This window comes from Euprymna scolopes, chromosome 18 (assembly GCF_053919585.1).
Source record: "Euprymna scolopes isolate OS-2025 chromosome 18, ASM5391958v1, whole genome shotgun sequence".
NCBI classification, from domain to species: Eukaryota; Metazoa; Mollusca; class Cephalopoda; order Sepiida; family Sepiolidae; genus Euprymna; species Euprymna scolopes.
In genome coordinates, this window is record NC_136499.1 from 1,246,670 (window position 1) to 1,259,608 (window position 12,939).

Below are 12,939 nucleotides of genomic sequence, written 5' to 3' on the forward strand. Positions count from 1 at the left end.
ATGTTTTGCCGCTTGAGTGTTTCAAGAAAAGTACAATAAGTAAAATAATCGAGAGGTAAGACAGAAAAATACATGATAATATACGGAGAAATATCCAGCCAATACTTGACTCTTTAATAACTAGTAGAAATCAAAGTTCAAAAGAAAATAACGCATTTGATAGGGAATAAAATTTCCTTTGTTTTTCCGTGATATAAGCGGCCGATCTTATTCTAGCATCATGAATTCTGACAGGTTTTTGTTATTAATGTCACCGCTTATTAAGTACAACGCCACGGCGCATTCAAAAGTTGCATATATACTAGATATTTTGCCAGTTAAAAACGGGCAAGCACTACACTTAGAAAGAGTAATTTATGTCGAACTGATGGCTGATTACGGATATCATAAAATGCCTATACAAAATTGCAGCTAAATGATTCCCTAGAAAACATTTATAGTAAATGTGGTAAAGCGCCGACTAATATCTATTAATCTCTACTAATTTTTTACTGTGCAACAAACTTACCCCATATTTATTAGATCGCTGCATCTTCTTATATTTAACGGCCATACAAAATTTTTAGACACATCCATCTAGTAGATTGCGAGAAAGGTTTAATTGACAAACAAATAAACAGACTGAGAGAAATATAATATAGAAATATATAAACCAAAAATAGATACAAAAAGAAAATTAAGCCAGATTATTTATCAATTAACCGATTTCACGTCATTTAGACTTACTGTGGGTTTGTCTCAGAGTGAAACGATCGAGCAAGATGTGATTTGGGTCTGCTCGCCTTTGATGCAATTGCATTTTGTCAAGATGAAGATATCCATTTTTTCATGGTGGCCAAGAAGCAGTTCCATTTTCATGTTACACACAAATAAATATATTTACTTAAGAGAAAGCATAAATATCCACGTTCTCGAGTGTGTAAGATCTTTCTGTAAAGTTGTTTGTTTAGACAACCTGGCATATAGATACTTTCCCAATCTGACATTAAAAAACACTCAAAACAAAATAGTATTCGAGGATCAATATGTATGGCTAATCCACGTTCTATATATAAAGAATGGTGCACTTTTTTTCGAATTGATGTTGCCTCAAGTAACAACATGGACCTACAACACTAAATGCAGTTAACTAATCAATTGTGCAGAGGAAAATTAATGTTATTCAATTCTTTACTGACTCAACCGTTGAGATGTAAAAAGAAACTTTATTAGAATATTCGAATAACTATGCATCTGACATAGAAATCAAGTATTTGTCCTAGAAAAATTTTATTTTATTTTTTAGAATTTCGGCTGAAGTAAAATAAAAAAAAATGATTTAAATGAGTAAGGTAGAAAATAATGCATAATCTTCACTGTTGATATTTTTTTAATTAAGTTACCAATTTATCAGAAAAAAGCGCTTAGGGATAAATAGTTAATGAGATGGACGTATTGCTATTTGAATGATAAAGATAATTATGAGAGAATTATAATTATTATTAGAAAAAATTGAATGCATACAAGGATAATTTATAAGTATTAGTATACTATGATAAGATCATTCCACAGACAAAGTTACTTCTATAATATATATATATATATATATATATATTTATATATATATAGTAATTTAGTAAAATATATATGGCAATTAAGCTACACTGAATATTCCGCGTTTCATCCACTCTAGGACTCTTCAGACCTAAGCGCATAAGCCTGAAGAGTCCTAGAGTGGATGAAACGCGGAATATTCCGTATAGCTTAATCGCCATATATATTTTATAAATTACTAACTAGCTCTACCTACGTAATGAGCACTTTTGAAGTTTACGCATAAATCTATACTTTCGTATGTTATTTTTATGTGAGTAATTAAGTATATATATATATATATATATATATATATATATATATATATATATATATAATATATATAAGTGTTCCTTGTATCACATTTTATCAGTGCGGCTAGACTGGCACCCATCCCTAACCAGAGATTGAACCTACACTTATCTAGTTAATAGTTCTAACATTCGGTCCATGCGGTCGGTGCCCGTGAACGACCAAATCAAATACTCATTTGTATGTAGCCACTTGCACACCGCTTTTACATTACTCGGCATGCTTGTTTGGTTTATAAACAAACAGAGAGCTTCGCCTTAGGGCTAATTAAGCAGTATATTTATATATATATATATATATATATATATATATATATATATATATATTCACACTTAAGAAGACCGAATGATCGGTCGAAAATTTTGTGCTTTTGAAAGGAACGTACGTTTTGTTCTAAAGACTTTTTATATTTCGACACGTCAATAATTAGGAAATAAATACAAAAAAGATATAAACATTTATATACTTTTCGTACACACACACACACACACACGCATATATATATATATATATATATATATATATATATATATATTTATTTAAATATATTAAGTTATAAAATATATATGGCAATTAAGCTACACAGAATATTCTGCGTTTCACTCACGCTAGGATTCGTCAGGCTTATGCGAAGAGTTGTGGTTGTCTCGCGTTTTTATATACTCACATTCTATTGAGTTTTTAGTTAGCCAATCAGCTTCCAAGTTTCCACTACTCCCTTCCTAATCAGCCAATGGGCAGGCACTTACAGGACAAAGGCCCAGTTGACCTTGGATTCAACATTTCCGTTATGTGTGCTTTTTTAACGTTACGCGTAGATATCTAGTGATCTGACCTACTTTAAACCTAGGTGTAATTAAATGTGTGTTTTAATGTATATATTAGTTGTATTGAGTGTTTTCCTAGATGTAAATCCAATGAAACTCGCGTGATTATTAAAGAGTGCTCAATGCAGAACAGAGCTGGTTTATATAGTCTGTTTATTATATATATATATATATATATATATATATATATATATATATATATATATATTCTCCCTGGATTCGCCACCTTGTCGTGGTGGAGAACCTTGTGTGTTCCGATGAACCTGAGAGTGATGCCGTCCGGAGCCTAGGCTCCTGGTAGGGCCACCCATGAGGGTAAGGTTGAAGGGGAGGTTCCAGATCCAAAAGACCTCAACGGCTAATGCGGCGGATGATGACAATAATGACACAACGGCACTGAAGGCGGATGAAGGCTTCAACAGAAGAGGGTCTCCAGTCGTCGTGGTTCTCCAGGCCATTGGAATCAGGCCCTCCTATGCCAAGGGGGCGTGTGGTGGCTGCAGGCGCATCAGTCTCCCCACGTTAAAAGACATCACGCGCAGGCGTTCTCCCGAAAGGGAACGCATCATACTCTACATCATGGATGGAAAAGTCTTGTGACAGTTTTAGTCATTAAGCTCCCGGACTGAGGCAGAGAGAGCTCTCCCTTAATTCCCGGATAGAAAAAGTCCCGTGGCGACCAGGAAGTGGTGACGGGAGAAGGACAGTTTAGTCTGGCAGCTCCTAGCTACAACCTGGCACATAGGCGGTGGGTGCCAGATTCAGTCGCTAACCTCACGGATTGAGGCAGAAGGTTTTTCGGCAGCTGCATCCATGACTGAGCAGCCCTGTTTAGGATCAACTCTGCTCACCCCACTAGGAGAGGGGTGTTAGAAAAGGTACCTCTAAAAATAGCCTGCCTAAAAAAAACCCTGTCTGGACTACCGCATCCAGAGGATCACCACCACGCGGTCGTAAAAAGAAAGAAAACCTACGCCTATATTTTGGAACCTGGAATGTGAGGACCCTCATGGATAACAAAACAAGTGATCGACCCGAAAGAAGAACTGCCATTATCTCAAGAGAGCTAAGGAGGTTCCAGATTGACATAGCCGCGCTCTCTGAAACCCGACTGGCTGATGACGGGCAGCTGAGGGAGGAGAAAGGCGGGTACACCTTCTTTTGGAAAGGAAGGCCTGCAGAAGAGCAACGTATCCATGGCGTGGGCTTTGCTTTAAAGAACAGCCTCATCCGCCACCTCAATGAGCCCCTGTGGGCATCAACGAACGCCTAATGACCATGCTCCTGATGCTTGCGGGCAGCCAAATGGCCACTGTGATTAGTGTGTATGCTCCAACGCTTGATGCACATGATGAAATAAAGGAGACCTTTTATGCTGACCTTGACACCATTTTATCCGGGGCCCCCAAGGGGGACAAGATAATCCTACTTGGAGACTTCAATGCCAGAGCAGGACGAGACCATCAGCACTGGAGAGGAACGCTTGGAAGAGAGGGGGTTGGGAACATTAACTCAAATGGTACATTCCTACTGACAAAGTGCTCAGAACATAACCTGATCATCACGAACACACTTTTCCGACAAAAAACGCATTCAAAACATCATGGATGCACCCTCGAGGTAAAATCAGGCACCTCATTGACTATGTCATTGTCCGTGCCAAAGACCGCTGTGATGTGCTGAACACCAGGGCAATGATCAGTACAGACAATTGTTGGACCGACCACCGTCTTATTCGCTCCATCATGTCTATCCATTTAATGCGGAAGCAAAGGATGCAAAAAAGACAGAGCTGACCAAAGCTCAACATCGAGCCGCTGGGCGATATCACCTACCAACAACACCTCCAGGTGGCTCTTAGCGCAGACCTGCCCAAGCAGTATCCGTATGACGCTGAAGAGCACTGGAAAAAGCTGTCCTCTGCCATCATGGACTCCAGTATAAGCATCCTAGGACAGAAAAAGCGGAAACATCAGGATTGGTACGATGAAAATGATACCGAAATCCAACAGCTTATAGACATCAAGAGGCAAACTTTTATCACCTGGCAGAATAACATCAATTGCAAGGTTAAAAGAACTGCCCATGCCAAGGCTAAAGCGGCTGTCTAATCGACAGTCAGGAAGCTGAAGAACCTCTGGTGGATGAAGAAGGCTCAGGATATCCAGCAGTTTGCTGATTCTGGGGACACGAGAGGATTCTTTGGAGCCACAAAAGTGGTATGCGGCCCCAGCTACCGTTCTCTGACCCCCCTTCGGTCTAAGGATGGGCTCACGCTGCTGAAAGGAAAGAGAGAAATAACAAATAGATGGAAAGAGCATTACGAGGATCTTCTGAACAGGGACACCACTCCAGAAATGGAGGCCCTTGAAAAACTCCCTCAACAGCCCATAATTGAGAGCAATGGGAGAACCACCCAGTCTGGAAGAGGTGCGGGATGCAATTAGGAAGATGAAAAACAACAAGGCGACTAGTTCTGACGGCATCCCAGCAGAAGTCCTGAAGAAAGGCGGGCCTGATCTTCTATGACACATCTATGCCTGCTTCTCAAAATATGGGAACAAGAGAAAATCCCTGCACAACTTAGATATGCCCTAGTTATCTCCATCTTTAAGAAGGCTGACAAGGCAAACTGTGGGAACTACCGGGGCATTTCTCTCTTCTCTACCACAGGGAAAACCCTAGCTCGGGTTTTGGCCAACAGGCTTACACCCCTTGCAGAAACCATCATTCCCGAGTCCCAAAGTGGCTTTCGACCAAATAGAGGCACGATAGACATGATCTTCACTGCTCGTCAACTCCAAGAAAAGTGCAGGGAGCAAAATTTACCATTATACATGGCTTTTATAGACCTTGCTAAAGCCTTTGACTCTGTGAACCGTCAAGCCCTTTGACTGGTTCTTGCAAGGTTTGAATGCCCAGAGAGGTACATTCGGGTACTGAGACTGCTATATGACAATATGTCAGCTACAGTCCTCATTAGTAGTGGAAATGAAACAGAGCCCTTCAGGGTTGACACAGGAGTGAAACAGGGATGTGTCATTGCCCCAAACCTGTTCTCCATCTTCATTACTGCTATCCTCCATCTCACGGACAAGCATCTTCCCCGTGGAGTTCGGATTATGTACAGAACTGACGGGCGACTTTTTAACATCAATAGATTTAGGGCCAAAGGTCGAACGAACACCATATCCATTATGGAGCTACAGTATGCAGACGATAACGCCCTTGTAGCCCTCTCAGAAGAGGACCTACAGTGTACACTGGTTGCCTTCACGGGGGCGTACAAACAGCTAGGACTAACAATCAATATAAAAAAACTCAAATCCTCCATCAATCACCACCAAACAGTACCCCAGTCTCACCCCCAAACATCGACAACGCTAGACTGGAAAATGTGGACCACTTCCCATACCTAGGCAGCATCCTATCATCAAAAGCCAACATAGATGATGAAATACAACACCGTCTAAGCTGTGCCAGTGGGGCTTTCTCAAGGCTAAGGACGAGAGTATTTGAGAACCGTGACCTTCTGGCAAAGATCAAAATCATGGTATAAAAAGTTGTCTTGCTGCCCACTCTTTACTATGGATCAGAGACCTGGACCACATACAGGAGGCACGTAAAAACCGTGGAGACGTACCACCAAAGATGCCTCCGAAAAATCGTCAGAATCAGTTGGAAGGACCGACGCACCAACACCAGCGGCCTGAGTGAAGCTGACATTCCTACTATCACCGCTACTGTTGCTCAACGCCAGCTCAGATGTCCGAATGCCGGATCTCCGCCTCCCAAAACAGATTTTCTACTCTCAGCTTGTTGAGGGAAAGCGTGCCCAGAGTGGTATAAGGACAACATCAAAGTAAATCTAAAGCAGTTTCACATGGACCTTGAGACATGGGAGGACGTGGCTGGGAGCAGGTTGGCATGGAGGAGCGCTGTCCACGAAGGTGCTGCGCTTTATAGCAGTGACCTAAATCAAGCTACTGGGGATAAACGCAAGCACAGAAAGGACAGATTATCAACCAGACACACCCCACCCCATCCCACCACCACCACCTTTATCTGCCCAAATTGCACAAGAAAAATTGGGTCTAGGATTGGGCTCTATGCTCACCTGAGGACCCACAGAAGCCACAACAGAGGACAGTCTTACTTGGACACGAGTGACCGCCGATGATGATGATGATGATGATATATATATATATATATATATATATATATATATATATATATATATATATATATATATAGATTTAATGGGTAGGAAAGAAACTGATGAATATCGTTTTCTGTTCATAGTTCTTTTACCACTGAGTTACAACTTATCTGGGCAAAAATTCACAAGAGGATAAGAGTTAATGAAATGGACAGATTGTCAGTTGAATGATGAAAAATATTATGAGAGGATTATAAATGATAATTGGAAAAATTCAATACCTATTAGAATGATTTATGACAAACATATGTATATTTATTGTATATGTTTATATAATACACGAACAATGCAAGTTTGTCTTGATTGTTAACAAATAAACACCTGAAAATTATTATATAATGATATTTATAACATAATTGTTCTCAAATGAACTCACCTAAAACAATGTGCGGTCGTCAACAACCAAGATGGGCTGATAAGGCTAGCACCGCACAGATGGTTAAATCCGGTACGATTGATAAACGGGTGTTGACCCCGAAAATGCAATGAAACAAGCCAAGGTAGTTGTCCATAGATAACACGTGTTCCTCCAACAATTCGTTTCCTCCTTGAACGATGTCCACTACTTGGAATTCCACATCCCTGATCTGAAAATAGAGTTGACATACTTATTGAACTTATACAGAGTTTTAACGATAATTAGTTTTTAAATGAGTCAACAGTTATGAAGTCCAATTACAACTAAAGGATACAGGTCAAGGAAATGGACAGATAAACAGTTGAAATTACTTATTCCTGTTGCACGGTTATATGATGTTACACAAAAGTCGGAAAATGGGATTGAAGAACCAGCGCCATAGTAGAAAACCAATCTGATCTGCAAAAATGCATGGGCAGTTCCACTAGCATCATCCGCTAGAGGCGCCTCGAGCGATTGGTAATAAACTAACCCCTTTTCAAAGAGATAAGGCAATGACTGGAAGGGTGAACCTTCTAGAAATACACAAGACCAGCAATCTCTGTTATTCCTAACTTTGCATTGGACGGATACTATAACACGTAGTTCGCTGCACTATTATAAAAAAGGTCCATTAAAAATTTCAGACGGATTGGCCCAATAGTTTCAAAGAAAATTTTTGGAGCAAATGTGGTATTGTCATGACTAATTCGCATTAATCATTATATGCCTTGATTAGGTAGCATAATATTAGTTCGCATTAATCATCATATACCTTGATTAGGTAGCACAATATTAATTCGCATTAATCATTATAAGCCTTGATTAGGTAGCATAATATTAATTCGCATTTATCATCATATACCTTGATTAGGTAGCATAATATTAATTCGCATTGATCATTATAAGCCTTGATTAGGTAGCATAATATTAATTCGCATTAGTCATTATATGCCTTGATTAGGAAGCATAATATTAATTCGCATAAATCATTATATACCTTGATTAGGTAGCATAATATTAATTCGCATTAATCATTATATGCCTTGATTAGGTAGCATAATATTAATTCGCATTAATCATTATATGCATTGATTAGGTATCATAATATTAATTCGCATTAATCATTATATGCCTTGATTAGGTAGCATAATATTAGTTCGCATTAATCATTATATACCTTGATTAGGTAGCATAATATTAATTCGCATTAATCAGTATATGCCTTGATTAAGTAGCATAATATTAATTCGCATTAATCATTATATGCCTTGATTAGGTAGCATAATATTAATTCGAATTAATCATTATATGCCTTGATTAGGTAGCATAATATTAATTCGAATTAATCATTATATGCCTTGATTAGGTAGCATAATATTAATTCGAATTAATCATTATATGCCTTGATTAGGTAGCATAATATTAATTCGCATTAATCATTATATACCTTGATTAGGTAGCATAATATTAATTCGCATTAATCATTATATGCCTTGATTAGGTAGCATAATATTAATTCGAATTAATCATTATATGCCTTGATTAGGTAGCATAATATTAATTCGAATTAATCATTATATGCCTTGATTAGGTAGCATAATATTAATTCGAATTAATCATTATATGCCTTAATTAGGTAGCATAATATTAATTCGCATTAATCATTATATGCCTTGATTAGGTAGCATAATATTAATTCGAATTAATCATTATATGCCTTGATTAGGTAGCATAATATTAGTTCGCATTAATCATCATATCCCTTGATTAGGTAGCATAATATTAATTCGCATTAATCATTATATGCCTTGATTAGGTAGCATAATATTAATTCGCATTAATCATTATATTCCTTGATTAGGTAGCATAATATTAATTCGCATTAATCATTATATGCCTTGATTAGGTAGCATAATATTAATTCGCATTAATCATTATATGCCTTGATTAGGTACCATAATATTAATTCGCATTAATCATTATATGCCTTGATTAGGTAGCATAATATTAATTCGCATTAATCATTATATTCCTTGATTAGGTAGCATAATATTAATTCGCATTAATCATTATATGCCTTGATTAGGTAGCATAATATTAATTCGCATTAATCATTATATGCCTTGATTAGGTAGCATAATATTACTTCGCATTAATCATTATATTCCTTTATTAGGTAGCATAATATTAATTCGCATTAATCATTATATGCCTTGATTAGGTAGCATAATATTAGTTCGCATTAATCATTATATTCCTTTATTAGGTAGAATAATATTAATTCGCATTAATCATTATATGCCTTGATTAGGTAGCATAATATTAGTTCGCATTAATCATTATATTCCTTTATTAGGTGGCATAATATTAATTCGCATTAATCATTATATGCCTTGATTAGGTAGCATAATATTAGTTCGCATTAATCATTATATTCCTTTATTAGGTAGAATAATATTAATTCGCATTAATCATTATATGCCTTGATTAGGTAGCATAATATTAGTTCGCATTAATCATTATATTCCTTTATTAGGTAGAATAATATTAATTCGCATTAATCATTATATGCCTTGATTAGGTAGCATAATATTAGTTCGCATTAATCATTATATTCCTTTATTAGGTAGCATAATATTAATTCGCATTAATCATTATATGCCTTGATTAGGTAGCATAATATTAGTTCGCATTAATAATTATATTCCTTTAATAGGTAGCATAATATTAATTCGCATTAATCATTATATGCCTTTATTAGGTAGCATAATATTAATTCGCATTAATCATTATATGCCTTGATTAGGTAGCATAATATTAGTTCGCATTAATCATTATATACCTTGATTAGGTAGCATAATATTAATTCGCATTAATCATTATATTCCTTTATTAGGTAGCATAATATTAATTCGCATTAATCATTATATGCCTTGATTAGGTAGCATAATATTAATTCGTATTAATCATTATATGACTTGATTAGGTAGCATAATATTACTTCGCATTAATCATTATATCGCTTGATTAGGTAGCATAATATTAATTCGCATTAATCATTATATGCCTTGATTAGGTAGCATAATATTAGTTCGCATTAATCATTATATACCTTGATTAGGTAGCATAATATTAATTCGCATTAATCATTATATTCCTTTATTAGGTAGCATAATATTAATTCGCATTAATCATTATATGCCTTGATTAGGTAGCATAATATTAGTTCGCATTAATCATTATATACCTTGATTAGGTAGCATAATATTAATTCGCATTAATCATTATATGCCTTTATTAGGTAGCATAATATTAATTCGTATTAATCATAATATACCTTGATTAGGTAGCATAATATTAATTCGCATTAATCACTATATGCCTTGATTAGGTAGCATAATATTAATTCGCATTAATCATTATATGCCTTGATTAGGTAGCATAATATCAATTCGCATTAATCATTATATACCTTGATTAGGTAGCATAATATTAATTCGCATTAATCATTATATGTCTTGATTAGGTAGCATAATATTAATTCTTATTAATCATTATATTCCTTTATTAGGTAGCATAATATTAGTTCGCATTAATCATTATATACCTTGATTAGGTAGCATAATATTAATTCGCATTAATATTATATGCCTTGATTAGGTAGCATAATATTAATTCGCATTAATCATTATATGCCTTTATTAGGTAGCATAATATTAATTCGCATTAATCATTATATGACTTGATTAGGTAGCATAATATTAATTCGCATTAATCATTATATGACTTTATTAGGTAGCATAATATTAATTCGCATTAATCATTATATACCTTGATTAGGTAGCATAATATTAATCCGCATTAATCATTATATGCCTTGATTTGGTAGTATAATATTAATTCGCATTAATCATTATGTGCCTTGATTAGGTAGCATAATATTAATTCGCATTAATCATTATATGCCTTGATTAGGTAGCATAATATTAATTCGCATTAATCATTATATGCCTTGATTAGGTAGCATAATATTAATTCGCATTAATCATTATATGCCTTGATTAGGTAGCATAATATTAATTCGCATTAATCATTATATGCCTTGATTAGGTAGCATAATATTAATTCGCATTAATCATTATATGTCTTGATTAGGTAGCATAATATTAATTCGCATTAATCATTATATGTCTTGATTAGGTAGCATAATATTAGTTCGCATTAATCATTATATACCTTGATTAGGTAGCATAATATTAATTCGCATTAATCATTATATGCCTTGATTAGGTAGCATAATATTCAGTCGTATTAATCATAATATACCTTGATGAGGTAGCATACTATTAATTCGCATTAATCATTATATGCCTTGATTAGGTAGCATAATATTAGTTCGCATTAATCATTATGTGCCTTGATTAGGTAGCATAATATTAATTCGCATTAATCATTATATGCCTTGATTAGGTAGCATAATATTAATTCGCATTAATCATTATATGCCTTGATTAGGTAGCATAATATTAATTCGCATTAATCATTATATGCCTTGATTAGGTAGCATAATATTCAGTCGTATTAATCATAATATACCTTGATGAGGTAGCATACTATTAATTCGCATTAATCATTATATGCCTTGATTAGGTAGTATAATATTAATTCGCATTAATCATTATGTGCCTTGATTAGGTAGCATAATATTAATTCGCATTAATCATTATATACCTTTATTAGGTAGCATAATATTAATTCGCATTAATCATTATATGCCTTGATTAGGTAGCATAATATTAATTCGCATTAATCATTATATACCTTGATTAGGTAGCATAATATTAATTCGCATTAATCATTATATGTCTTGATTAGGTAGCATAATATTAATTCGCATTAATCATTATATGTCTTGATTAGGTAGCATAATATCAGTTCGCATTAATCATTATATACCTTGATTAGGTAGCATAATATTAATTCGCATTAATCATTATATGCCTTGATTAGGTAGCATAATATTCAGTCGTATTAATCATAATATACCTTGATGAGGTAGCATACTATTAATTCGCATTAATCATTATATGACTTGATTAGGTAGCATAATATTAGTTCGCATTAATCATTATATACCTTGATTAGGTAGCATACTATTAATTCGCATTAATCATTATATGACTTGATTAGGTAGCATAATATTAATTCGCATAAATCATTATATACCTTTATTAGGTAGCATAATATTAATTCGCATTAATCATTATATGCCTTGATTAGGTAGCATAATATTACTTCGCATTAATCATTATATTCCTTTATTAGGTAGCATAATATTAATTAGCATTAATAATTATATGCCTTGATTAGGTAGCATAATATTAATTCGCATTAATCATTATATGCCTTGATTAAGTAGCATAATATTAATTCGCATTAATCATTATATGCCTTGATTAGGTAGCATAATATTAATTCGCATTAATCATTATATGCCTTGATTAGGTAGCATAATATTAATTCGCATTAATCATTATATGCCTTGATTAGGTAGCATAATATTAATTCGCATTAATCATTATATGCCTTTATTAGGGAGCATAATATTT

The 12,939-nt window shown here is 34.7% G+C and overlaps 1 protein-coding gene across 1 annotated transcript in view; it reads right to left on the minus strand.

Annotated features, from left to right (window-relative positions):
* Nucleotides 1-12,939, minus strand: part of LOC145297481 (uncharacterized) — a 60,578-nt gene that overhangs the window by 11,947 nt on the left and 35,692 nt on the right. The window contains exon 4 of the mRNA XM_080143352.1: nt 7,307-7,517. Within this exon, the coding sequence (XP_079999478.1) occupies nt 7,307-7,517 (211 nt within the window). The remainder of the gene's footprint in view (nt 1-7,306; nt 7,518-12,939) is intronic.